Raw genomic sequence first — 26,934 nt, 5'->3', positions numbered from 1 at the left:
ATGAGGAGGAAGTTAACCCTCGTATTGGGAGGGGAGCCATTTCCCCTGTTCCTTTTCCCAACTTAGAAGTTGTTTCCAACGAGGGTGCGCAATCACCGAATGGAGTCCTCAATGAGGAGTTCGAGCTGGATGCCGGATACGAGGGGGATTTCGACGATGACGACGACTGGATGGCGTACGATCCCCCAAATGAGGTCATTATCATCTCTTCCGACGAGTCAGGTGAGGATAGCGGGGACCGTGGTTCAGTTGTCGACGACGACTAATGTGAGACCCATGGAATGTAGTGAATAAGTACTGTATAGTAAGGTATTTTGTAGGGATGACTTTAGTTAAGACAATACCAAAAAGTCCACGTGAACATGTCCCTAAGATGCAATTCGTGTCATGTTTTTTGCATTTTCCAGTTGAATTGTCGAGAATTACTGAGACTATCTGTCGTGTACGACATGTCAACTGTCGGGCAGTAAGGATAATATGTACAAAAATGGTTATGTATTTTGCAGTATGTAAAACGGCTATTGTGAAAGGTGTGTATCATGGACTAACTTTAATCCATGATTTACGATGACGCAAATGATTGTACATTTCTTCGGGAATCAAGATTGCATTTTGCACTACCTTTAATTTTGATTTAAGATGATGCTAATGATAGTAAATCTGTAGGAGGATAGAAGATTGCGTTTCGAAATGGAAAAAATATATATGTACAGTATCCAACATTTTCCGTTCTCGTGTTTAGAGGTCACGACATGTATGTGTGACGCAGATCGTGAGTGCAGTGCAAGGTTCCGTCAACTGTCGAGAATAAGTAACACATCTATCGGGACCGACATTTGAACTGGGCGAGATGTTTACTACGTGCTGGACAGAGAGTGAAATTTTTATGTGCACAACAGGATGCACAACATGCAAGAACATTAATGATCACAAACTGTAAATCATAACTTCATAATGTTCGATGTAGTACGGAATAATTAACATACAATGTCTATTAACCTGCAAATCTTTAAGGAGCATGTGATACACGGGGGTTTGAACACGTGGTCCAACTCTACCACAGCGGGTACATTTTTTGGTAGACCATGCATACTCATACCTAGAATGCTTACGGCGGGTTGGTGGTCTACCTGGAGGACGACGTACGAGTGGTGGGAAAATAGGAGTACATGTAATTAAGCTCGAAACAACCCAATCCACTTCTCTCGGAACAGGATATATAGTTTCGCTGTAGGCATCCTTCCAGTAGTCCAATGAATAATAACGGGAGAAAAGCTCGTACAACGTCTTCCCTCTAAAGCAAGCAGCACGACTTGCATGAACACATGGCATACTGTTTAGTTGGAACTCACGACATGTGCAAGTTTCTCTGGACAAGTCAACTATGTCCGTGTCGTTGGATATTCCAACCTGCGTCAACTTGTTTGTCAGGACATGGGCTCGAAGCCTAGTTCCATTTTCGAAAGTCTTCCGTAGCTCGTTCTCCATCCTTGGTGTCAATAAAGTACTGCATTCTTCCGCATTTGCTCGACGTTTGTAAAACCACTTCTGCATAGTACTCCGAATGTGTTCAACCAAGCAGGTTATCGGTAACGACCGGGCTTCTCTCAACATCGAGTTCAACGACTCTGCATTGTTGTTTGTCATAATATTGTAACGGTGTCCAATAAATAATGCTCTGGACCAAAATGAATATCCCGCTCACTCTAAGTACCCGTGCGCTCTTTCGCTCACTCTACGAATCTGTCCTATGAGTCGTTCAAAGTCCTCGACCCAAAAAGTTGTAGCAACTCGTTTGAATAGAAATAATAGGCTTAAGTTGTTATACCGCTGTATTAGGTTCTTTTCCATATGCCATATACAAAAACCATGCCGAGACGACGAAAACAACTGAGAAATAGCTTTCTGAATACTCTTTTTCCTATCTGAAACGAACACGAGTTCTTCGGAATCCCCTATAAGGTCTTTCAAGTTCCACAAAAATCACTTCCACGATTTATTGGTTTCAGCATCCACGATCCCCCATGCCAACGGATAAATCTGTTTGTTACCATCTTGGGCAGTTGCCACTAGGAGTGTACCTTTGTATGGACCTTTCAAGTGACTGCCATCAACACAAATAATGGGTCACAAGTACTACATGTATCCACGAATGCTTGCACCAAAAGTTACGAAGAAGTAACGAAACCTATTACAAGAATCAACTTCNTAGCAACCGACGAACAGATAGGTACGTTGTCATGTGCTACGATTTTTCCCTACTATATTCGATGTCATCTACTTCCGTTCTGAATTCATGAAAATGCAATAACATATTCATGTGGTGTGATTGTGGTCTCCAATTAGGTGGAGAACAGATGGAGCCGATATTTGCCGTCCCGAATTTGAACGGTAACATGGGAATTATTTTTCTCATTTTCTTTCTTCCTGTACGCTTCCATTATCTTCCAACTGCAAACGTCGAACACATATGCAGTTACAAATGTGTTGTAATGTCAGATGGAAGAGCCATGGAGCCCTCACATGCGGCCCCGAACAACGATGCCGACTTACAGGGTTGCGATGTTACGGATGGTGATGGTAAGTTCATTCTCTGCATCACTTATTGTATGTTACGTATGCTACATGAAGGGCATTTATGGTCACTAACTCCCCCCTCCTTTTGAATTCTCGTAGGCGATCTCGCTGAAGTCCCTGTTCCCGCCAGTGTAGCCGAACCAGGACACGGAGTTCATACGATGAGTCGGCGCTCGGCACGGGTGCGACGTCCAGCTCCTGCGGCCAGGACTCCATATACAAGGGCGGCGAAGCAAATGAAGAAGTAAAAGGGGTGTGAACTGTGGGGACAGCACGACGGTGGTGTTGTAGTTGGTAATACCCTGTCAGCGATTTGGTGAAGGTGGTGACGGATGTTAACATGTTGGATAAATAACTTTTGTTTGAATTCGTTTTACATTACATTTTCATTACTCTTGCGTATCGTGGTGATACGTGGACAGATTCCTCATATTTTATTTTGTTTGGCTGATCGGTAGTTGTAGTGTTTATGAATTGTGTCTGCTATTTTACCTTTGTTGATTCTATCAATCAGGTTCGTTTTGTTGTTTGGTATATATTTTTGTTGGACATATTGTGTGCGCTTATTTTCTCTTGGAGGAGGCGAACATGCGTAGGCAACATGTCAATTTCCCGAAATACTTTGTAACTACTGTTTTCTTGATATTGTTGATATTCGATCCAATCTTATTATAGATGTAGTAATATACTTCGAGTTTTTAAGATTTTCTAATTTGTGTTACGCTTCTTACACCGGTGTTGGTTACGTTAAATAGGGAATGTTATATTTCATAAATTTATGTAGTGGTATCTAGTCTTCACTATAGCTTTAATCGGGAACGATATTATTATGATAAATTCTCAAACTAAGGCATTAAGGCACATACATGAGATGCAACGAGAAGATGAGTCGTTACAACTGTCAAGAGCATGAGAACCACGGTAAAAAGTAATTCATAAATCAATGAAATTAGTAAAAATAATTATTTCGTTGTTCGTCTTCCATGTGTCTTGCGATGATGACCCGTACGTGTGAGGAACTATACCATTACAACCATGGCAACTTAAAAGTAGCAATTAGATTGAGCAGGTTTTTGTTGCAGATATGCACATTTCCTTAATTGTGCACATGATTAAAGAGTGTTTAACATTGTACTAAGTATGGGGAAATGGGGGATAAAGGTACACTTCATTTATTCAACCATCACACCAATTGCATTTCAAATTTACTAGGAGAATTGACTTGGTGGTTGGGTAGATGGAGACCATAATTGTTTCCCCTTCAATTTGCTTATAAAAAGTGTGGGACTTCATTCTCACTTACAAACAAGTTCCTTCAAGACCATTGTCACCCATTCACCTTCTCACAGACACTTATCATTCCTTTAGTACTACTATACGTTCACGTAATGAGTTCTTCCACAGGAAGCAACGAACCGTTGAACATGAACGAGGCACTGCCAGTTCTTGGTTCATCTCCGCTTTTTCCAATTTATATTTCGTCAGATGAGGAGGAAGTTAACCCTCGTATTGGGAGGGGAGCCATTTCCCCTGTTCGTTTTCCCAACTTAGAAGTTGTTTCCAACGAGGGTGCGCAATCACCGAATGGAGTCCTCAATGAGGAGTTCGAGCTGGATGCCGGATACGAGGGGGATTCCGACGATGACGACGACTGGATGGCGTACGATCCCCCAAATGAGGTCATTATCATCTCTTCCGACGAGTCAGGTGAGGATAGCGGGGACCGTGGTTTAGTTGTCGACGACGACTAATGTGAGACCCATGGAATGTAGCGAATAAGTACTGTATAGTAAGATATTTTGTAGGGATGACCTTAGTTAAGACAATACCAAAAAGTCCACGTGAACATGTTTCTAAGATGCAATTCGTGTCATGTTTTTTGCGTTTTCCGGTCGAACTGTCGAGAATTACTGAGACTATCTGTCGGGGACGACATGTCAACTGTCGGGCAGTATCAATAAAATGTACAAAAATGGTTATGTATTTTGCAGTATGTAAAACAGATCTTGTGAAAGGTGTGTATCATGGACTAACTTTAATCCATGATTTACGATGACGCAAATGATTGTACATTTCTTCGGGATTCAAGATTGCGTTTTGCACTACCTTTAATTTCGATTTAAGATGATGCTAATGATAGTAAATCTGTAGGGGATAGAAGATTGCGTTTCAAAATGGGAAAAAATATATATGTACAGTATCAAACATTTTTCGTTCTCGTGTTTAGAGGTCACAACATGTAAATGTGACGCAGACCGTGAGTGCAGTGCAAGGTTTCGTCAACTGTCGAGAATAAGTAACACATCTATCGGGGCCGACATTTGAACTGGGCGGGATGTTTACTACGTGCTGGACAGACAGTGAAATCTTTATGTGCACAACAGGATGCGCAACATGCAAGAACATTAATGATCACAAACTGTAAATCGTAACTTCATAATGTTCGATGTAGTACGGAATAATTAACATACAACGTCTATTAACCTGCAAATCTTTAAGGAGCATGTGATACACGGGGGTTTGAACACGTGGTCCGATTATGACCGACTCTACCACAACGGGTACATTTTCTGGTAGACCATGCATACTCATACCTAGAACGCTTACGGCGGATTGGTGGTCTACCTGGAGGACGACGTACGAGTGGTGGGAAAATAGGAGTACATGTAATTAAGCTCGGAACAACCCAATCCACTTCCCTCGGAACAGGATATATAGTTTCGCTGTAGGCACCCTTCCAGTAGTCCGATGAATAATAACGGGAGCAAAGCTCGTACAACGTCTTCCCTCTAAAGCAAGCAGCACGACTTGCATGAACACATGGCATACAGTTTAGTTGGAACTCACGACATGTGCAGGTTTCTTCGGACAAGTCAACTATGTCCGTGTCGTTGGATTTTCCAACCTGCGTCAAGTTGTTTGTCAGGGCATGGGCTCGAAGCCTAGTTCCATTTTCGAAAGTCGTCCGTAGCTCGTTCTCCATCCTTGGTGTCAATAAGGTACTGCATTCTTCCGCATTTACTCGACGTTCGTAAAACCACTTCTGCATAATACTCCGAATGTGTTCAACCAAGCAGGTTATCGGTAACGACCAGACATCTCTCAACATCGAGTTCAACGACTCTGCATTGTTGTTTGTCATAATATTGTAACGGTGTCCAATAAATAGTGCTCTGGACCAAAATGAATATCCCGCTCGCTCTAAGTACTCGTGCACTCTTTCGCTCACTCTACGAATCTGTCCCATGAGTCGTTCGAAGTCCTCGACCCGAAATGTTGTAGCAGCTCGTTTGAATAGAAATAATAGGCTTGCGTTGTTATACCGCTGTATTAGGTTCTTTTCCATATGCCATATACAACAACCACGCCGAGACGACGGAAACAACTGAGAAATAGCTTTCTGAATACTCTTTTTCCTGTCTGAAACGAACACGAGTTCTTCGGAATCCCCTATAAGGTCTTTCAAGTTCGACAAAAATCACTTCCACGATTTATTGGTTTCAGCATCCACGATCCCCCATACCAACGGATAAATCTGTTTGTTACCATCTTGGGCAGTTGCCACTAGGAGTGTACCTTTATATGGACCTTTCAAGTGACTGCCGTCCACACAAATAACGGGTCTTAAGTACTGCATGTATCCACGAATACTTGCACCAAAAGCTACGAAGAAGTAAGGAAACCTATTACAACAATCAACTTCGATGTGGGTAACGGTCCCCAGGTTACTTTCTCCTACGACGTGACAGTACGAAGATAATTTCTGAAAACTGTCCCTTGGTGTACCATGTAGCATATTTAAGGCATGGAGCTTCCCCCTACGTGCTTTGCTATAACTGATTTTCACACCAAACTCACGTTCCATATCACGTGCAATATGAGTAGGCGGATATGATCGGTATGGAGTATCCAATTTTTCCAAAATGTGCTCCGCAATTACAGCACTAGTGGCATGCCGATGTGCGTTACGACGAAAATCAAGGGAACATGTGTGAACTACAACGAACTTACGGATCATGAAGATTGCAGATTGCTTGACAGTAGAAGCACGTAGCATCCACTTGCAATTATCATCCACACAGACAACTGTTAACATTTTCAAGCTTGACCTGCTTACCCGGAATTGGAACTTCTCTTGCAAAGCAAGTACATGAAGCTTCGAGTACAACTGTTTCTTGGTAAAGAATATTTGCTTCTCGGCGAGAACCGATGTATTTGCAGTTGTAATCCACTCATCTGTGCACGAACGTCTGGAATTTGATGACATTGTCTCATCTATTTCAGCAATAAAAGCACGATCTGCACCATGTAATAGGTTCTCTAAGTGTTCGACGGATGCTGCAGCCTCTATACGCTCAATTGGAGGTTCGGGTCGTTCGGTTTGCGACACACTGTGCTGATGATTCATCTCGTCATGTTGTACATTCGGTGGACATTCCGTTGGGCCGAACAAGCTCCCTTCACAGTTTGCATCTGTTGCCATACCAACAATTGGGAGCTCGGATACCAAATATGTGATGCAGAGTGCAGTTTCCTTATGAACAGATATGTACCACTGTAGATCCTCATCGTCGCGTATCTCTGCCGGAGGTAGAATCAAGTTCGGGACTTTGAATTTCAATTCGATTGCATTGCGGGATTCAACGATACCAAGTTTCTCCTTCAATCGTAACAGAAGTTCCGCTACGGTAATACTTCTCGACACTAAAATGGAAGTGGTTTTGTCCCCTCTCCACTTCCATTCATCATCTGAGTGAATGAAGTTTCCTCCATGTGACACGATGAATCTGAAATCATGACTCATACCTGAAATGTTAGGATTGCAAAAGTGAGAATTCTGCAGATTCATATGTCGACATTTCATAACATCAAATTGGCACACGAAAATACTTACATCCATGTACTACCAAAGATATAAAAGATGATCAGTTTTCAGCTGTCGAAATCGACAATTACATTTTCTATCCCGACAGTCAGTAAATGTCGAGCTCGACAGTTAAAATGTCTAACCCGACAGTTTCCAAGATACCACTCGACAGTTCTACTGCCATAACTTTCGAGAAAGATAAATTCCATGTGCTTCACTGTTTGACGAATTTATTGAAAACGGTAAAGGCCATAATAAATTCTGAACTACAATATCACTGTATCTTTTTAGAAATGAACAAGATATCACTTAATGCTTCATTAAATGTTGAATTATATATGAAATACTTCACATTTTCTATATAATATTGGTATAATTTTTCTTTCTAAAATATACCAAAAATTTACTACATCAATGAATAAGAGATTGAAAGGGTTCATTTAAATATGATCATATTTTATTGAAAAATTAAAGTAGTCAACTATGACATGAGATGAACTTTTTTCTACTACCTTACCTTTCAAATTTGTCAATGGCTTTCCTTGTTGATGATGGAGTGGAGATGATGAAGAAGAAGAAGCTCTTTCAATTCGTGTGTGTGTGTGTATTTTGTAAAGATTTCACCCCTTTTTTAATCAAAAAAATCTTATTATACAATATAATATCATATCTTCAATATTAAATTTAAAGCAAAAATAAATTAATCACATCATAACATTAATTGCATTCAAATCAAGCATTTATTGCTCCAAAAAGGTGTTAAAGGGTAAAGTGGACATTTTGTAGGGAAAAATTGACATTCTTGGAAGAAATTGGTGAATGTCCAAATTTTTTTTGCATTTTCAATTTTAGTGACATTTGTGTAAATTCCCCTATCTTCTATTGCTCACTAAATTTTAAAGTGGTCAAATTTTGGCCATTAAACTTTGATATAGTCAAACTTTGCCACTAAACTTTGAAAAACATATTTTATTTCTCATTATAAATTTAGATTTAATTAATCATTTATTTATCTCTCTTTAAAACAAAACTCTTTAATTTTCATCCTCATTTTTAATCATACATTTATACAATAAAATATTTTAATGTGAACTTCAATTTTTTCAAACTTTTTAATCACACATTCTCCGAAAAATCACCATTTAAAACTCTCTTTTTTAAAAAAATAAAAAATAATGGTCATCAAGTAGAGTGTAAAATTTGTTGTTAAAATTCAAATTTAATTTAATTTTAACAATAAATATATTACGTGTTTTGTTGCAATTAGTAGTCACTTCTTTTGAACAGCTTTCAAGCATTGTCTATACCATTAGTTAAATTTAATTTATTTTTGCAGAATTTTAAACTACCATTATCATAATATTTGAATTTTACAACAAAACACTCAATGAATTTGTTGCTAAATAAAATTAAATCCAAATTTTAACAATGAATTTTAATTAAATCCAAATTTATTGTGAGCAATAGAAGATGTTTTGTAAAACTGTGGAAAGGAAGTAACTACTAATTGCAATGAAATACAAAGTATATTTATTGTTAAAATTAAATTATATTCAAATTTTAGCCCTTGTTTGATGGCCGTTATTTAGAAAATGAGTTTTAATTAGTATTTTTTGGGAAAACGTGTGGTTAGAATGTTGGGAAATTATTTGAATTTATGTGTAAAATATTTTATTGTATTAATGTATAGTTAAAAATGATTATGAAAATTAAAGAATTTTGTTTTAATGGGAGATAAAAAAAAAAAAAAAAAAAAGACTTAACTAAAGTGAAAATTACAAGTAACTAGACTTTTAAACTTCTCACTTCAAAATGAAGATTTACAAGTTTTTTTCCCTAGAAATTAGAAGATAATTAAAATCTTAGCCCTCGTTTGAGCTACATTATTGTAAAAATGAGAATAAAAAATATAGCCGTTATGAACCCCATTTAAGAGATAAAATGTCAAATTTGGTGGCTTGATATGATTGATAACGATCATACTTCTCATTTTAATGAGGAAATAATGGGATTCAAACAGGGCCTTAATAATTTAATTTTTTAAAAAAGAATTAAAATACAATGGAAATCGACTGCAACTCCCAAAAACAGCAAACTCTAAGCCCTTGTTTGATCCCCATTAAATTAAATTACATTACATTCTATTTTTCTCTCTCCTATTTTCAACCACACAATCTTTCATAAAATAATATTACACGTAAATCGAAAACTTTTCATTCTTTTTCAACCACTCATTTTTCTAAAAAATACTATTCCCCCCATTTTCATTTTTAAGTAATGGGCATCAAACATGGGCTAAATCTATCTCTCTTTTACCTTTCTCTCTATTCTATCTACATCCATTTTCCTACCCAACCTTCTCTATCTCGACCGATCAATAGGCGCTTTCTACGGTGCTGCACAGTAGATGGTGCGCATAGCGAAGACGTCATTGACTCAGTTCATTGCAATGGCACTCATCGCTATCCGTGGAAAGTTCACAGATTTGAGATCACGGCTTTTAGATCGCCATTGAGGCTTTGAGTTTTTTCTGGTTGAAGCAAAAAAAGAGTAAGATGTTCTAAGACCTTCATCGATTTGTGTTTTGCAATTGTTGGTGACAGTGTGGTGGAAATGGTGACATGGTGTTAGGCGTCGGTGGTGTGGGTATTAGTTCGTTTGAGATGGTGGACATAATATAGAGACGTTGTCATTGCTCATGAGAGAAAATTTGGTGTTGTGGTGGTGGTGGCGACGACGACGATGGCGAATACAGATTCAAATTCTATTGTAGTAGGTGGTGTTTGTGGTGTGTTTTATTGTGATTGGTGGTGTTTTGTGGTGGTTGTGTAATGATTTTGAATCGTAGCAGCACTGTTAATTGTATTGGTGGTGGCTATTGCTGCCTCAAAGCCGTGTTGCGCTGCTGAGTGAAGTAGTGCATTGTTTGCATGCAGTGAAGCAACGTTGTTGCGCCCGCTTCTCCAACAGCTTCACTCCACAAAGTGGTGCACTGTGGTGGTGGTGGCCACCGTTTGTGGGTGACCTCATTTACCTATCTAGTGACTTTATCCTACGCTGTTGAGTGAAGTAGTGGATTGTCTACACGCAGTGGAGCGACGTCGTTGCTGCCCGCTTCTTCGAGGGCATCACTCCACAAAGTGGTGCGTTGTGGTGGCGGCGGCCAGCGTTTGTGGGTGACCTCATCTACCTCTATAGTGACTTTATCCTGTAGCGATCTACAGTGCACTGTGGTGGTGATGGCTATGCATTTATGTTGGGTTGGGTTGCATCTATGGTGGTGGGATAAGTTTGTGTTATGTTGTTGGGTTGTGTTGATTGTGGTTGTGGCGGTGATGGGGCGGTGGCGTTAACGATGGTCACAAGGTGGTTTTGAGGTGGTTTGGTAGTGGTGGTGGTGGTCGTCACATGTGCTCACAACACTCACAACCTGGTGCTAGGTGTTTGGTGATGCAGCGATCTCATCGCGATCGGTGAGTTGGTGAAGGTAGTGGCTTGACGTTACGGTTGCTACGAAGTCAAAGCCTAGTTGTGCGATGACATTATTTTAGTTGATTTTTGCATTTCTGTGTTGTGTGATCGTGGGTGGCGATGTTGTTGTTTTCTGCGATGAGTTGATTTGTTTGAATTGGTGGTGGTGGTTTAGGAGACGATGATGGTGGTGATCAAGGGCGGATTTAGAGGCCGGCAAGCTAGGGCGACTGCCCTAGCTGGATTCGCTGAGTTGCCCTAGCTGGATTCGCTGCGGAGAAATTTTTTTGCTGATAATAGATAAAAATTTTAGATTATATATTTGATAATTCATTTTAAATGCACACATCTCTATTACCTTAGCTGATTAGCCATTCCATTATTGAATTGAAGGTCCTGTGTTTTTTTATAATTTTTGTATTTCAACAATTCTTACCAAAACAAATGTAAGGAAGGAAATTCAAACCTACTACCTTCCTTAAACATATTAACCACTTTACCATCACGACAATTATTGGTTTCTAACATATAATGTAAGAAAATAATAAATGTTTAATTTTACTAGTTTAATGCAAGTAGAAACATTTTAACCGGTGCTTTGTCCCTCTTTTTAATTTTCTTTTCTTTTTTTCCCTCTAATCAATTTATTTGAGAGTTTGGTCAATAATGGTGGATGAATTTGTAGGAAAATTGGCCTTGGTGTCATAGTGAATCTTTCAACAAAACTTATTTAATTAATAAAATGTTCTACTTTTCGTTCACAAAAAATCGATTGCGAGAAAGTGAAATTATACAAGCACATAAAATTGATTTAAGCACATAAATAATTTCAATTTTGTTAATATAATAATGTTTGTTTAATTAACTTTAATTGTAATCTGAATATTGACATTTTGTTAGTATATTATGCCAAATTAATTGAAAAATAAAGTAAGGCATTTTGCATAATATGGAACGATTTGTTCATCCAAAATGAAAGTCCGTACCTAGTTATAGCGGTGTATCTTTTAGTTTTAATTTGTACGATTTTTTGAATATTATTTAATTAAATATTAATAAATAATCCCGCTATCACGGACGTTGGCCATCGATAGTAAACTTTTAACGCTAGCGATCCACCCTAGTTGACATTGGACCCTGGATTCGCCCTTGGTGGTGCAGGAGTCGGTGGTGAGATAATGGTCACAAATTGCCTGGTTGACTGTGATCATTAATTTAGTAAATTTGTGGCCAATGAAAAAGATAAATTGTGACAAAAAATAATATGTGACCTTAAAAATTGTTAATTTGATAATTTATGACTGTATAATAAATTGTGACTTATTATATTTATAATTTGTGATCGATAAATAAATCGTGACCTAAATTTTTTTGACTTGTGATCGTTGAACAAACTATGACCCATAAAATTTTGGATTTGTGGCTATAAAATAATCCATGACATATAAATTTTTTTGATTTGTGATCGAAAAATAATATGTGACTAAATAAATCGTTAATTTGTGAAATTACATAGATTTGTGTCTTAATATATTTAATAAATAAATAATTAATTAATTAAATCATAAATAAAATTTAATAAATATCTTATTTTTAAAATTTAAAACCTTTGTTCTTAGTTTTGAAAGGGATGATACTTAACCTCTTAGTTATAAAATTTTCCCCTAATTAAATTCAAATTTATAATAAGCAGCAGAAGATTTTTCAAAGTTTAATGATCCAAGTTTGACTACATTAAAATTCAGTGCCCAAAATTGAATCATCTCAAAGTTTAGTGAGTAATGGAAAACCTTTTTTAAAGTTTAGTGGACAAAATTCGAATATCTTAGGGTTTAATGGTGTAATGGGACGCCACATGTGCATTTCGTCAGCCACGTCATCAAATTCGTTAAATGTTCGAGACAGAAGTTATGCTTGTGAGTAACTTACAACTTTTTTTAAAGTTTAGTGGTCAAAGCTCGATATTTTAAATTTCAGCAAATAATCGAAGATAGAAATATAAGTTCATTGACCATTGGAACAACTAACTCTATTCCATCAACCAGGCTCCTCAATCCTTACCCCAAACAATCTTGTTTGGCTAAAATACGAAATGAAAAGGACGTAAAGAAAAAAAAAAGAATTCAAAGAAACACTGCTTAGCAATTTATTATTTTTTAATTTATAGATCAACGTTATGAAAATCGGATTGGACCGATTAGTTCAAATACAAAAATCGAAAATCGATCTCAACACCGATCCAACCTTAATGTATTAACCGAAAAAGAAAAAATCGGTAAAAGCCCGTATAACTTGCCGTTTTAATCGAAAACCCGAAAAAAATCAGTCCTGATTTTTGACCCATTTTACTGTGTATAAAAGTTTTTAACTTGGTAATGAGCTCTAGCATTTGTAGGACCACGTTTCCTATTGTTGCTTTTAAAGTGGAAGTTTTCTGCATAACATTCTTGAACTTCCGAAGTGGTATCAAACCTTTTGCAATATTTATCAACCTCCAATTGCTGTTTTTAAAAAAGGGAAGATTCTGCCCTCCGGAGCACAGTTCAACTGGTGGATCAATCAACATTGTCTTGCTTCCAGCGGCAGGGTAGAGAGTTCAATTCCTAGTAGAAACCTGCGGCCAAATATTTGGTATGGAGCATTTACTGTGGAGGAGGGTCTCTTGTGCGCAGAAGTGTATAGACAATGGGGGGAACCTGTGATCCAGTTGAGGCATAATCTGCGATTTACCCGCTCAAAGGTTCTAGGAGCAAGGGTCTTGGAGGTCCGGGATTTAGTCTAATGTAAGTTGGGATACCTGGATATAAAAAAAAAAAGAAAAAAGAAAAAAAAAGGGAAGATTCTTATACAATGTTTTTCAACTTTAGATGTGGGATCAAGCCTTTTGCAATTTTAATTATTTGAGTGTTCACTTCACTTTTTAAATTAATTTTGACATTTGATTCAATCGAAGGTCGACTCTTTCTCATTTTCGGGTTGATGTTTGGGTCGATGTTTAAAACATTGATATAGATTCGGAGTTAACTAAATAATCAATCACCAACATTTAATATTAATTACTACTTATTCACCAAAAAATAAAAAGTTACCCATTGCTCACTGACTTTAAGACAAAGTTGTCAATTCATCACTCATTTAAAATTCATCCATCGACCATCCTGCTTGTCAATAACAGTATTAAATTAAATAATTGAACAGCTTGAACAAAAAATTAATTAACTAAAATAACTTTTTCCTTCCAAATTTGAAAGAACATTTTCCCCCAAATCAAGATTCAATTCTCCTAAATCTTCACAATAAGCCCACGTTTGGCCCCCATTAATTTTCATTCCATTATATTTCATTTTTTCTTTTATTTTTAACCACGTAATCTTCCATAAAATAATATTACACGTAAATCGAAAACTTTTTTTTTAATCACTCATTTTTTAAAAAAAAAGTAAAAACTATTCCACTTATTTTCATTTCCACAAAATGGGGGCCAAATGGGGACTAAGTCTAAACAATTTGTTCTCCATAACTTAATTCAATTCTTCCCAAAATCAGACCCAAACCATTCCTCTCTCAATTTGCGACGATTGCATATTGAACTTCAAATTGAGAAATCAATAAATTCATATTAACCCTAATTTCCTCTACCAAAAATGATATTCAAATTAAGCCCCACAGAAGTGCGAAAATGTTTCCAGAAGCTGCCCGTATATCAAAATGAGCTCTGCCATTGTGAAAAGGAATCGATTAGCAGGGGAAGCAAAGTAAATATATTGTAAAAGAAATAATGCAGAACTCATTCACCTTCCCCGTTTTGCTTTAGGTTACGTATGAATTTGTGGTGATTTGGAATCATTAAATGTAGAACTCATTGGGGACGGTAGTTTTGTGGTGAAGGAGAAAATGTAATTTAAATTGAAGGAAAAGTTACACTCAATTAAAGCAAGTTTATCCTGCTTGTCCTCAATTAATTATGTACATTGCTACATAGGATTTTCATCTACCACATAAATCTTTTTGTCCACATAGATGGATGGATTTAAAATGAGTGATAAGATGGATAACTTTGTGTAAAAGTGAGTGTGCAATGAGTAATTGTTTATTTTTGGACGAGCAAGTAGTAATCAAAACCAAATAGTAGTGATTGATATTTTAATTTAATTTAATTTTTAACTTTGGGAATATTACAGCCTGAGTCCATTGTTAAATTCTATTTTATTTTTCTTTCTTCCATTTTCAATCACATAATCTTTCATAAAAGAATATTACACATAAATCGAAAACTTTTCCTTCATTTTTAATTTTTCATTCACTCATTTTTCAGAAAAATACTATTTGACCCATTTTCATTTCAAAAAATGGGGGTCAAATGGTGACTAAGAAGTTCATGTGACAATGGCTCCGGCCCATCTATTTGTGACTCCCAACATAAAAAATTGTATGCTGGCCATACTCGACTCTTATTTGAGTTTCGTCCTTTAAAGATAAAAACTTTTTTATTTTTCAATCTCATATTCTTTTAATAAAATAATTTTACATATAAATTTCAAAATTTTCTCTATTTTATATCGACACAATATTCAAAAAATCGCTATTATAAAATCTATCATTTCAAACAATGTGGCTCAAATAAATTCTTATTGGACTAACCATTGACAATCAAGTCTTATGTAAATGACCACTCCACCCTAATTTTAAAATGAAATAAATTATATAAGTAAAGAATTTAAAAAGAAATAGAAAAAAAAAAAAAAAAAACAAGAAGTAGCTGTATCTGTCACGTTGTAAGATGGATTTCTTTCATACAATTGTGACAGTGAGACGATATTAGAAAAGGCGATAGTGACTCAAGGAGTTAACGATTGGACGTGCTTACGAAAGCAAAAATCGAAACTGAAATCTTTCACCCTTTGCACTGTATTGAAATGGATGACAAATGGAAGAGGCAACCTTCCTACTTCTCCATCATTCGAAAACTACCCACCCTGCTCCATCTTCACCAATCATGTGACGGCTTAAAACCAATTTCTACCGCCACTTCATCAGCAAACACCTACACTGCACCCAGCCCTCACCATTTATATAGACCAAGTTGACCCTCCTTTTTCTAGGATCGGTCCTGTGATTATCGGGGTTCGAGACGAAATTAAAAAATTAGGCCCTCAAAATCAACGTAAATGCAAAATTCAACGGTGTGTTATGTAGATATTGCTAACTTAAAATTCAACATTAAAACAACAAATATATCTCAATAATTTCACAATTAATGAAAAAACTATTTTCCTTTTCTTTCTTTTAATTTAAAAAAAAAAAAAAACTTTGGACCATAATAAGCCCCCTATGGTTTTGGGCCAGACGCACGGGGCCTCATTTGCCTGTGCCCAGGATCAGGCTTGCCTTTTTCGTGATTGGGGCGAGGTGGAATGTGGAGCAAGCTCATGGGCTCGTCTCATGAGACTCGTGGAGTCAAGCTGATTCATCTCGATCCAAATTTGAGTATTTTACAATGAAGAAAAAGTTTCAAAAAGTTTCAAAAAGTTAAAAGAAAATGAACGATATTAATGTGAATATGTTCTTCCATATTCTCCTTTACTTTATTTTTCCTTTTAAAAAGTCTTCCATCAAACTCTTATCCACAGGACCACCACAAAAGCAAGCATAAAAAGGGAGGAAATACATATAATTTACCCCCCACAAACTCTTATCAACTTACTTGACATTGTTTATCATGTAAAGTCTACAAAACCTTTTATTTAGAGCCTGTTTAGGAGTGATTTTGAGAATTGATTTTTTGACCGTTAGGAGAAAAATGGGGTTTCACTTGTGAGAGAAGAAGTCAAATATGACGGTTGGAATAGTGAAATAACGATCAAAAAATCAATTTTTTGGGTCAAAAAATAACTCCCAAACAGGTTGTTAATATAAAAAAGAACGGGTTAAACATACTACTTAAGTATAAAAAATTGTCAAGAATTAAAATCAAATCACATTTTATCAATTTAATGCGTTTAATCTTAATAATTAACTCAAAATTTTGCTTACTTTTGCAGCGTCACATGGGATTAACGCTAATGCTTTAAAATGAGTGATCATTGATGTTACAGTTAAAAAATTTAGTGATAATTATCTTAAGGAAACCATTTTATGATTATTGATGTAATTATTCAAATTTCCATGAATCATTGGGATAATTAAGATGAAAAAAATGTATCACAAAGTGAAAGATGGATGACCATTGCTGATTAGAGAGCTAAAAGCATCATATTTCTCGATCTATCCACACATGATAAATATATACCCTCAATCTTTGATCTAATTAAATGATTAGTCAACATTTACGTTTGATTATTGCTTGTTCATCTAGAAAATAAAATATTATTGATTGCTCACTTACGTTTACATAATGTTATTCAACCATCATCTATCAAAATTTCGCTGACCATGTGGTAGAAAAATCATTCGTGGCGGATGAAAATCCTAAATAGCAATTAACAATGTTAAAATTTGAAAGTTAGTTAAACGAGTAACTCAAAATTAAATAATCTTTATCTTCGATTTCTGTATGCTCACTAAAAAAAAAGTTATCAATTGATTACTCATGTTTTTATTTAAGAAGATGTTAGTGAGATTAAAATTAGATTATTTAGTATATTTTGATAGAAGTTTTTGAAATGTGTGCTTGAGAAATTGTGGGATCCATGAAAAATGTGGTTAATATTGATTATTTTATTTTGATTTAAATTAAAATCAGATTTTAATCTCTAAACTTGAGTAATTATTATTTTAATAAAATAATTTTAATGATCATTAGTGTAATTATTCAAGACTTTAGGGACCCTTGGCGCAATTAAGATGAAAAATATGTTATATGTATCACAGAGTTCAAGATGGGTGACTTTTACAAAGTAGCGGACTTCTCGATCTACGCACCCACCATAAATATATACCCTCGCCCTACGCTTCTCTACAAGCTGTCAATTCATTTTGGTTCCTTTGAATTTTCCTTCTATCTACGGTATCACTGTGATAGTACGAAATGAAGGCAGCTATATTGAGATCTCTTCTCAGGAAGAGCTCTACAGTAGCTCCATCATCATCGTATGTATTGCGCCGTGGCTTTTCATCGGAGTTGGCGCCTGAGAGGAAAGTCGCCATTCTTGGAGCCGCCGGTGGGATCGGCCAGCCGCTGTCTTTGCTGATGAAGCTGAACCCGCTCGTCTCTAAGTTAGCCCTTTACGATATCGCCGGCACCCCCGGGGTCGCCGCTGACGTCAGCCACATTAACACCAGATCTGAGGTCCCTTACGCTTCCCTCTGTAACTATTAATCTTTACGTTTTGCTATTTTTTGGTGGTTTTTTATGTGGTTTGATTTTTTTTATTCGGTATTTTTTCAGGGTTTTAGTGTTTATTTATTTATTTATTGGCTTGGTTTGTGTACCTAATTTCTCTATTGTATTTTATGTGCCTTGATTTATTTTATATCGTTTTCTTCTGTAGAGCGTTACAGGGATTTTGCTCAATTGCTAATTATACTATATTTATAGACTCGCGGGGGAAATTGAATTGATAAACTCTTGTGTTGTAAATCAATCATGAAACATATAAAGAGAAACGATTGCAAATGTAAATCATTTTCACTCACATTCTTTTGAACTCTGATTGGTTGTTTACAATTCAGAATTATTGGGATTTTGGTTAATCATTTCTGCACGTTTGAATCTTTTCTTTCTAGTTCAATGTTCTATGAGTATTCTCGATCTTCATATCACCAATTCCTTTTCTTCATAAAAATCCGTAAAATTGTAACCTGTTTACTTTCAAATATTTACTTGTTTGTTTCTCATTAATTATATTGTGCTGTTGCTCACATAATTTATCTATGTATTTTGCTTGTATGGATAGGTGACTGGGTACATGGGAGATGACCAGCTAAAACAGGCTCTGGAGGGATCAGACGTTGTCATTATTCCAGCTGGTGTCCCCAGAAAGCCTGGTATGACCCGTGATGATCTCTTCAACATTAACGCTGGCATTGTCAAGTCTCTTTGCTCTGCCATTGGCAAGTATTGCCCAAATGTGAGCCCTGCCTTTCTTTACATTTATATTTTTTCAATTATTGAATTTTACCCGTGATTTAATAACACTGTATTTCAATCAGGCACTTGTCACTATGATTAGCAACCCGGTGAACTCCACTGTCCCAATTGCTGCTGAGGTCCTCAAGGGATTAGGAGTATATGATGAGAAGAAACTGTTGGGCGTGACCACACTTGATGTGGTTAGGGCCAAGACATTCTATGCTGGCAAGGCCAAAGTCAATGTGGCGGGTATGCTGATAGTGATTATTGACTTACAGAGTAGCGATTGTTAGCTTCATATTTTGATTTTGCATTGTTAAAAATAAAGTTCATTGCCTAAATTTTCTCTCTTTGTTGCAGAGGTCAATGTACCTGTTGTTGGTGGTCATGCAGGCATAACGATTCTTCCATTGTTTTCACAGGTTCTGCCTTCACATTGATTTTTTCAGTTTTTTCTTATCATAATATACTTGGGAAAATGTAGGAATTATGAGTGCATATGTGCCCAGAATATGCTGACACTTATGTTTTGATGTATGGTATTAGGCCTCACCAAGAGCCAATTTGTCTGATGAAGACATTAAAGCGCTCACGAAAAGAACACAAGATGGTGGAACAGAAGTCGTCGAAGCTAAGGCCGGAAAGGGATCAGCTACCCTCTCAATGGCGTAAGAGCTGTACTTTCACTTGTTTCTAGATATTTTTGGTGATCACTTTTTTGGAGTAGAATCTTGATTTTGAGCATCAAGCTGGTCTGTTCTATTCTTAGATGACCTTGGCTTGATTTTCACATATTATCAATGGTTACTGTATTCAATTTCCAAATGATCACTTTGTAAACCTTATAAGTTCTGAATTAAAAAGAACGTCTTCTATAAAAAAGGCTCCTTTTCGTCAGATAGCTTTCCTATAAATTGTTCTTTAGAACATGACAGTAAAGGCACAGTCATTTTATTTATTGCGGGGATCCCTGGCGAATCCCAAATTGGTACAATCATTCCTAATTATCCTTTTAGTAAAAGGTATTGTGATGAAAAGGTGAATTTTGTGGAAGAAACTTCTATATAACTACTGCTCCTTTACATCATTAACTGAAAATACAGAAATTTTTTTATGGCATAAAAATTTCCTTTGCATCATCTGGAGCTTGAAATTTATCACATTTTAATTTAAAGAAGCGTACCCTAGCCTACCACATCTTCCTAAGCCATGGCAGTCTGTTAATGTGCTATTCGTGTATTTCTGCTAGTGATTGGTTGATTTAACTAATTTGTACTAACAGCAATATGCTTTCTGTAGTTATGCAGGGGCTATATTTGCTGATGCTTGCTTGAAAGGACTTAATGGAGTCCCGGATGTAGTGGAATGTTCGTTTGTGCAGTCAACAGTCACCGAGTTACCCTTCTTTGCATCCAAGGTGAGTTCAAAAAATTTGTTCAATGATGATAACAAACACTTTGTTACTAATAATGATAGCTTGCAATAGGAATGATTTGGTAAATGGTCCTTTCAGTGATTTGAATCTCACTCACCTTGTTGAATGGTTATTATATATTAGCCTTGGTTGAATGTATTTTTGAAAAAAAAAAAAAAAAAATTGGCATTTGGTTTCATGCTATGAGAAGTTGCTTCACGCATACTGTTAGGCATCCATATAAGTATGACCATTTCTTATCCTTTACAAAGAACCTCATTGCAGCTCCCTTCACCTCTGAATTTGCAAGTTCAGTTATTGGCTTTTCAGATTGCTTATTGCATTTCCAAGTTTTTTTCTTTTCTTTGATAGGCCACTAATTTCAATGTTGTGTGCAATGCCAGGTGAGACTTGGGAAGAATGGTGTTGAGGAAGTCCTAGGTTTGGGGCTGCTTTCTGAATTCGAGCAGCAAGGCCTAGAAGCTCTCAAGCCTGAGCTAAAATCCTCCATTGAAAAGGGAATCAAGTTTGTCCATCAGAGTTGAAATGGCTTCTATGGTACTCCATTTCATCATTAAGAACTCGACACAATTTTGCATTCTTTATTGCCAAAGTTAAATTTTTGAAGTTGCCCATGCTGCTAGAGAGACTAGTCCTTGCGAAATGGGCTTAGAGCACATTACTTAAAATAATACCGGCTAGATAACCAAGTTGTTCACCTATGAGCTACATTTGCTTGGTTATGTCTAGTTGCTTAGTGTGTAATGTTATTCACTTGCGGGTGGTTGTGTGTTATTGACACTTTCGAGTGTTGGAAAATAATCTAGTTGCTTTTCATATCAATTTGCAAACACGGCTCAATAAAGCTCGAAAGCTGTCCTCCATTTTTGTACTTTCTTCAAATTGCAAACAAGTCTGAATTAATAGGATCTTAGTTACATTGCCCCTGTTTGGGATAAATTAAAGAATTAAGTTAGTGTGTCGGATGAATTTTAACACCTCGGTTGACCTACACTCACATTGATATGAGACCCTAGCCGACCTCATGGGAATAAAAAATTAAAAAATGGCACTCCATCCACCCCGACTGTGAGTGTAGGTCAACTTGGGTGTCAAAATTTATCTGGCACCCCAGCATGATTGTTAATTAAAATCTGATCTTAATGTCAAATCAAAGTTAACAATTAATTTTAATAAAATATTTTATAAACTTTAATTAATAACTTTTGATTTTAATTTACACCAATCTGGGACAATACGTTAGAACATGTTGAAAGATTCTTTTGAATAGTTTATCAATAATATCACATGTCATTATTAATTTAGTAAAATGTCAAACATATTTAAGTTATCCGACATATAATATATCGATAAAACATACAATTTAGAGATTCTTTTTGAATTATTTATAACATATTTTTATCCATATTCTAATTATTATTTTTTATCTTACATATGGGATGACAAATTTAAGTACGTCGATATGTTATGTAACATATATAATTTTTTTTTTCAACCGCCATAATGTGTATAATTTGGATAAATAAAATTTAAGCTCCCGTTTGGTTCCGATTTTTCAAGCAAAAAAAAAATCAATTTTTCTTTATCGTTACTCGTCATAGTCAGCCATCATTTTTGGTCTCTTCACTCACATGTGAGATCTATATTTCAAGCTAACAGTCAAAAAATTAATTTTCATAATCAGCACCAAGCCCTAAATATTATATTATTGCTAATTTAATTAAAATATTAATTTTAATAGATTTTATAGGATATGAAATAAATATTATTCATGAAAATATGAGATATGAAAGAAATAATTGAAGTTTTTGTGTAGCATATTAATAAGTTATAATATAAAATCACTTCAAAAGTGACACATTTTGGAGGGACAACCAAATAGTCAAAAACTTCTTAATAACAACCATTATTAAAAAATTATGCTGACAGCAAAATTTCTTTTCAAATTATTGTTTAAAAGCTAGATCATAGTTTAATAACCATGTCGAAGAAGTAAGTACAGTGAGGTTGTACTCTACTAGTAAAGCAGTGGGCAATAATAATGTTGTCAAATCAACCTAGCAGGGAAAAATAAAATAAAAATATTGTAATGCCAAATAATTGTCAAGTTTTTATAAGTTTAATCAGTTAATAAAGGAGATGCTAGTGTCATTTTATTTAGGCCCCGTTTGTTTCTAATTTTTTGAAAAATGAGAATGAAAAATATAGTTTTTACGGACTCCACACAAGAGATAAAAATTCAAATTTGATGACTTGATGTGATGTATAACAATTATATTTTTCATTTTAATGATAATGGAAAACAAACGAGGACTTAAATTTATATCCATCAATAATTGAAGTTGAGAGTACATAATTCACGCATTTTTATTTAAACATACAATCAATAAAGAGCCTATTTGAGTCCGATTTTTTTACCCAAAAAATTAATTTTTTAACCGTTATTTTACTATTTCAACCGTCATATTTGACTTCTTTTCTCACAGATGGACCCCAATTTTTTCCTAAAGGTCAAAAAATTAATTCTCAAACTCTCATTTTGAAAAATGAGACTTGGTACGAGTAACAATTCGATGAAGTTACGCGTAAAAACTCCTAAACCAGTCGAGTCATTCCTTTACCGTTTTCAAGTCGTGTCATGACAGAAGTAACAAAAAATTAAAAAAAATGAACGCCGTAGTTGTATCCTCTGAAATGAAGCAATAATTTAAGAGTAAGAAATAGTGAAACGGAGGTGGGAAAAAGCAGTAAGAGGTCATTTTCAAGAAAGCGAAAGGAAAGGATCTGTCTCTGCGTAACACATCCCCTTAACTTAATATAACGATTTGTTCTAACTACTGACTAAATAATTTAAAAAATTCTGAGGCAATTCAATGGTGAAAATTGTAACAAGTCGCCAACATGTTTGGCTATGCTTAATCATAACTAAAAGTTTTCCAATGGGTAGCCTGTCTTTAACTTAAAAGAGTAAAAATATTATATAGGGCCTGTTTGGGCCCGATTTTTTCATCCAAAAAATTGATTTTTTGAACGTTATTTTACTATTTCAGCCGTCATATTTGACTTCTTCTCTCACGGGTGGACCCCACTTTTTTTTCTAAAGGTCAAAAAATCAATTCTCAAAATCACTCCCAAACAGCCTCATAATTTTCTTATTCACACCTCAGCAAACATGGCCTTAGTTGTAAATGAACCAGAAAGAGTGTTCCTGGGTGGGTATTTATGTTTGCACGGTGTACAAAATCATCATATGCTTCTGACACTGACGGGATTTTGGTAAGACAACTTTTTTTACCGTTAAATTACTGATAGGTTCTCATCTTGATTAGCTTTGATATTTCAACTGGGACAGTACCCTAGACTAGAGATCTCTCTTCTTTGTATTCCTGTAGTAAGTTTGTTGAATAAAGGCACCAGACTAGGGTATAGATAGTAGCCCTCATCCCTATCATCAAAAGTTGTGAAAAGTAAGGAGCAAAAAGATGGGTTAGGCTAAGATTATTTTGTTATGGTTTAGCCTTCTGTTCTCTGAGGGGATTCGGAAGGTAGCAGTTTTAGATTTTGCCGAACCACTGTAAGTTGTAAACAAGAATTACAAAGTTTTCTTCTGAATCAAGAACTGGAAAAAGAAATTCATAACGAGGGTTTGAGTCTGGATTCTATTAGGATTCCTCGGCGTAATCCACATCCGTATAGGAACCAAAATCAGGTTGCGACGACATCTGGATATGTAGAACAAGGGGAAGGAGGAGGAGAAGAATCATCACCACCGCCGCCGCCGCCGCCGCCCAAGAAACGATTGTTCTTGAATTCATCTATTTCATTTGAGGCAAGTGCTGAACATGCAAGATTGCAGGAAAAAATGGAAAAGAATACTCGTAACCAACAAATACCTTCAAGATTAGGGCTGAGGAACCGTACTGGCGGCCATATAGTGGAAGTCCAAGGCGGCCACATTGTACGGTCCACCGCTCGAAAAGACCGGCACAGTAAAGTATGCACCTCGAAAGGACCCAGAGACCGCCGAGTACGTCTTGCTGCTCACACTGCTATTCAGTTTTACGATGTCCAGGATCGGCTTGGCTATGACCGCCCGAGCAACGCAGTGGATTGGCTCATAAAAAAGGCTAAGCCCGCCATTGATGAGCTCGAGCAATTGCCTGCATGGAATCACACAAAATTTTCTGCAGAAAATGCTATTTTTGAGCAAGAGCAAGAGCAAGAAGAAGAACAAGATCAGGCTCGTGTGGTGGACCCTAATATTGCAGGTTCTTCGAGTAAAAGGGCAATGACAATGTTGGGAAATGAAAATGGGCTGCAAGTGTTGCACCAGAGCAGTAATGCGGATCCCAACGCAAGTTTTCTTCCTTCGTCCTTGGATTCGGATTCCATTTCAGATACTTTAAAGTCATTTTTCCCAATTGGCACTTCAAGAACTAGTTGCCAGAGTCAGGATCTGAGGCTCTCTTTGCAGTCATTTCAAGATCCACTTATGCTCCACCACCATCAGCCTCAGCCGCCGCACCACAAGAACCCCACCCACCACACTGAAGAAGCATATTCTCAGCCTCAAGTCTCATTCAATGGAACCTCCTTACTGGGGTTGGATGGCTCCTACGCAGGCTGGTCTGAACACCATCAGCACCAGCCCACAGAAATAAGCCGGTTCCAGGGACTGACTCCTTGGAACACCAGTGGAGATATCACCGGTGGGAGTGGTGGAGCAGCAGGATATCTGTTCACTTGGCCACCAGCGCTGCAGCAGCTGTTAGGCCAAAGCCATTTTTCTTCTGAGAGGGGACCCCTTCAGTCCAGTAACACACCTTCAATTCGTGCGTGGACGGACCCATCCGCCATAGGTGTCGCCACGGCTGACCATAGCCAGCATCATCCAGTCGTGCCAGTTTATTCATCATCAATATCTGGTGTCGAATTCACCTCAACAGTAGGTGGATTCTCCGAGTTTCATATTCCTGCACGAATTCAAGTTGATAAAGAGGAGCACGATGGATATACCGACAAGCCATCTTCCTCTGATTCTCACCATTGAATTTATATCACATAATGAAATAGCTCTCCTCTTCATAAACAGGTAACCTTCTAAATTCCAATTTTTTAGTTTATTTCAACGCTATTTAATCTTCATATCATGTTCTCTATGTTTAGTACGGTAGCATTCTATTACATTGGACTCAATTTGCAGGATGTTATCTGTTTGTCCAATAAGAGAAGAACCCTTAAAAATTCAAGTACTTGCTGTTGTAGATGAATCTTGGTTCTCAGGAGACTTTTCAGTGAGTTTAATTCAATGAAGACTACCGTGGGAAGAAGAATACTGAGTCTAGCTTCGGGTTTTTCAATCCCAGATTGCTATTATATGTATCAGTTGTCCAAATATTCCAGCTTGATTTTCATATTTCTTATCTGAGTGACTTAGTAGAGCTCAACTTTGCTTCAAGCCATTTGAATTGCTTTCTGTTTTTCATGTTATTTTGCTGCTTTTTGATTTATTCTATCATGAATTAGGTTTTTTTTTTTTTTTTTTTTTTTTTTTTGTTTTTTTTTTTTTTTTTTTTTTTTTTTGGTGGAAGATATGATTTGATGAACTGATTTCCACAGTTGCTCTCTTTAGCATATCTGAGGTGTCGAATCTGGTACCACTATGAGAAAAATGTATTCCAACCTTGTTGAGGGCTAAATACCTTTTTATATTTTCCTCGGGTCGTCGCCAGCTTGACCTTCTGGCATTGGGCAGGCGATAAAATTTTGTTTTGGATGTCTTATACTTGTGCTGATACTGAGAGCTTGTTTCTTGAATTCAAGTGAGAATGAGAACAAACAATTAAGCTGATTCCTATGTATAGAAATGGTCAATTATTCATTCATGCATTCAAAATGAAACGGTTCATTCCTCCATCAACTTCCTCATTTTTGAAGGGGAAAAAATCAGAAAAAGTAGAACAGCTTTGGAGCTTGGTTATAACATTATTTTCTATTAATTATACCAACATATAATTTATTTCTATTTATTAGCTACTTAGCCTTTTTGGTAATGGTTGACAACATCGGATGATTGTCTTTTGAAGAGCCGCCCTTTAGATTAACAGGCAACCTAACCAGAAATATTGAAACCTAACCAATTTCATTCCTCGCAATTCTGATAACATTTTACACAAAAATAAATACATATATTTTTATATTTCAATTCTTATGCAATAAGGAAGTCGTTTAACTAATGGACATATAATTTACATGTCTATCTTTCTTGAATGCGTACAATTTATTCGGTCCAACATATTAAACATGTTCAGAATGGATGGATCTTTCTGTCATTTTATCTTTTGAATTCGACACCCTTCAATCAGTTGATGGTCCCCTAGCCTGAAAGTTTCTAGGTCTCCTCTTAATAATCTCCAAGTCTAGCTGGAAACTCATTTTCATCTTGAAAGAAAGCAATGCAAAAAATATTTGGTTTCTATTGAGATTGTGACAGCTGCTTCATGGTTGTTGGTA

At 36.3% G+C, this 26,934-nt stretch overlaps 4 protein-coding genes across 4 annotated transcripts; 2 read left to right on the top strand and 2 right to left on the bottom strand.

The window, feature by feature from the left end:
* Positions 1 to 927: 927 nt before the first annotated feature.
* Positions 928 to 1,554, bottom strand: LOC111400752. The gene has a single exon (XM_023028138.1). The coding sequence runs from the start codon at positions 1,552 to 1,554 to the stop codon at positions 928 to 930; it is 627 nt and encodes a 208-aa protein (XP_022883906.1).
* Positions 1,555 to 5,071: 3,517 nt separating this feature from the next.
* Positions 5,072 to 5,923, bottom strand: LOC111400751. The gene has a single exon (XM_023028137.1). It carries the CDS (start codon positions 5,921 to 5,923, stop codon positions 5,072 to 5,074), a length of 852 nt encoding a protein of 283 aa, XP_022883905.1.
* Positions 5,924 to 17,811: 11,888 nt separating this feature from the next.
* Positions 17,812 to 21,284, top strand: LOC111402546 (malate dehydrogenase, mitochondrial-like). Its single transcript, XM_023030928.1, has 7 exons — positions 17,812 to 18,203; positions 18,811 to 18,984; positions 19,067 to 19,235; positions 19,347 to 19,408; positions 19,533 to 19,654; positions 20,286 to 20,403; positions 20,805 to 21,284. Exons 1-7 carry the CDS (start codon positions 17,943 to 17,945, stop codon positions 20,943 to 20,945), a joined length of 1,047 nt encoding a protein of 348 aa, XP_022886696.1. The 5' UTR covers positions 17,812 to 17,942; the 3' UTR covers positions 20,946 to 21,284.
* A 2,286-nt stretch (positions 21,285 to 23,570) lies between these two features.
* Positions 23,571 to 25,911, top strand: LOC111402545 (transcription factor TCP4-like). Its single transcript, XM_023030926.1, has 2 exons — positions 23,571 to 25,513; positions 25,625 to 25,911. Exon 1 carries the CDS (start codon positions 24,284 to 24,286, stop codon positions 25,469 to 25,471), a length of 1,188 nt encoding a protein of 395 aa, XP_022886694.1. The 5' UTR covers positions 23,571 to 24,283; the 3' UTR covers positions 25,472 to 25,513; positions 25,625 to 25,911.
* The last annotated feature ends 1,023 nt before the right edge of the window (positions 25,912 to 26,934 follow it).

This window comes from Olea europaea, chromosome 10 (assembly GCF_002742605.1).
Source record: "Olea europaea var. sylvestris chromosome 10, O_europaea_v1, whole genome shotgun sequence".
Taxonomy (NCBI): Eukaryota; Viridiplantae; Streptophyta; class Magnoliopsida; order Lamiales; family Oleaceae; genus Olea; species Olea europaea.
Note: the sequence above shows the minus strand (reverse complement) of the source record. Positions and strands in the feature narration are given on the sequence as shown.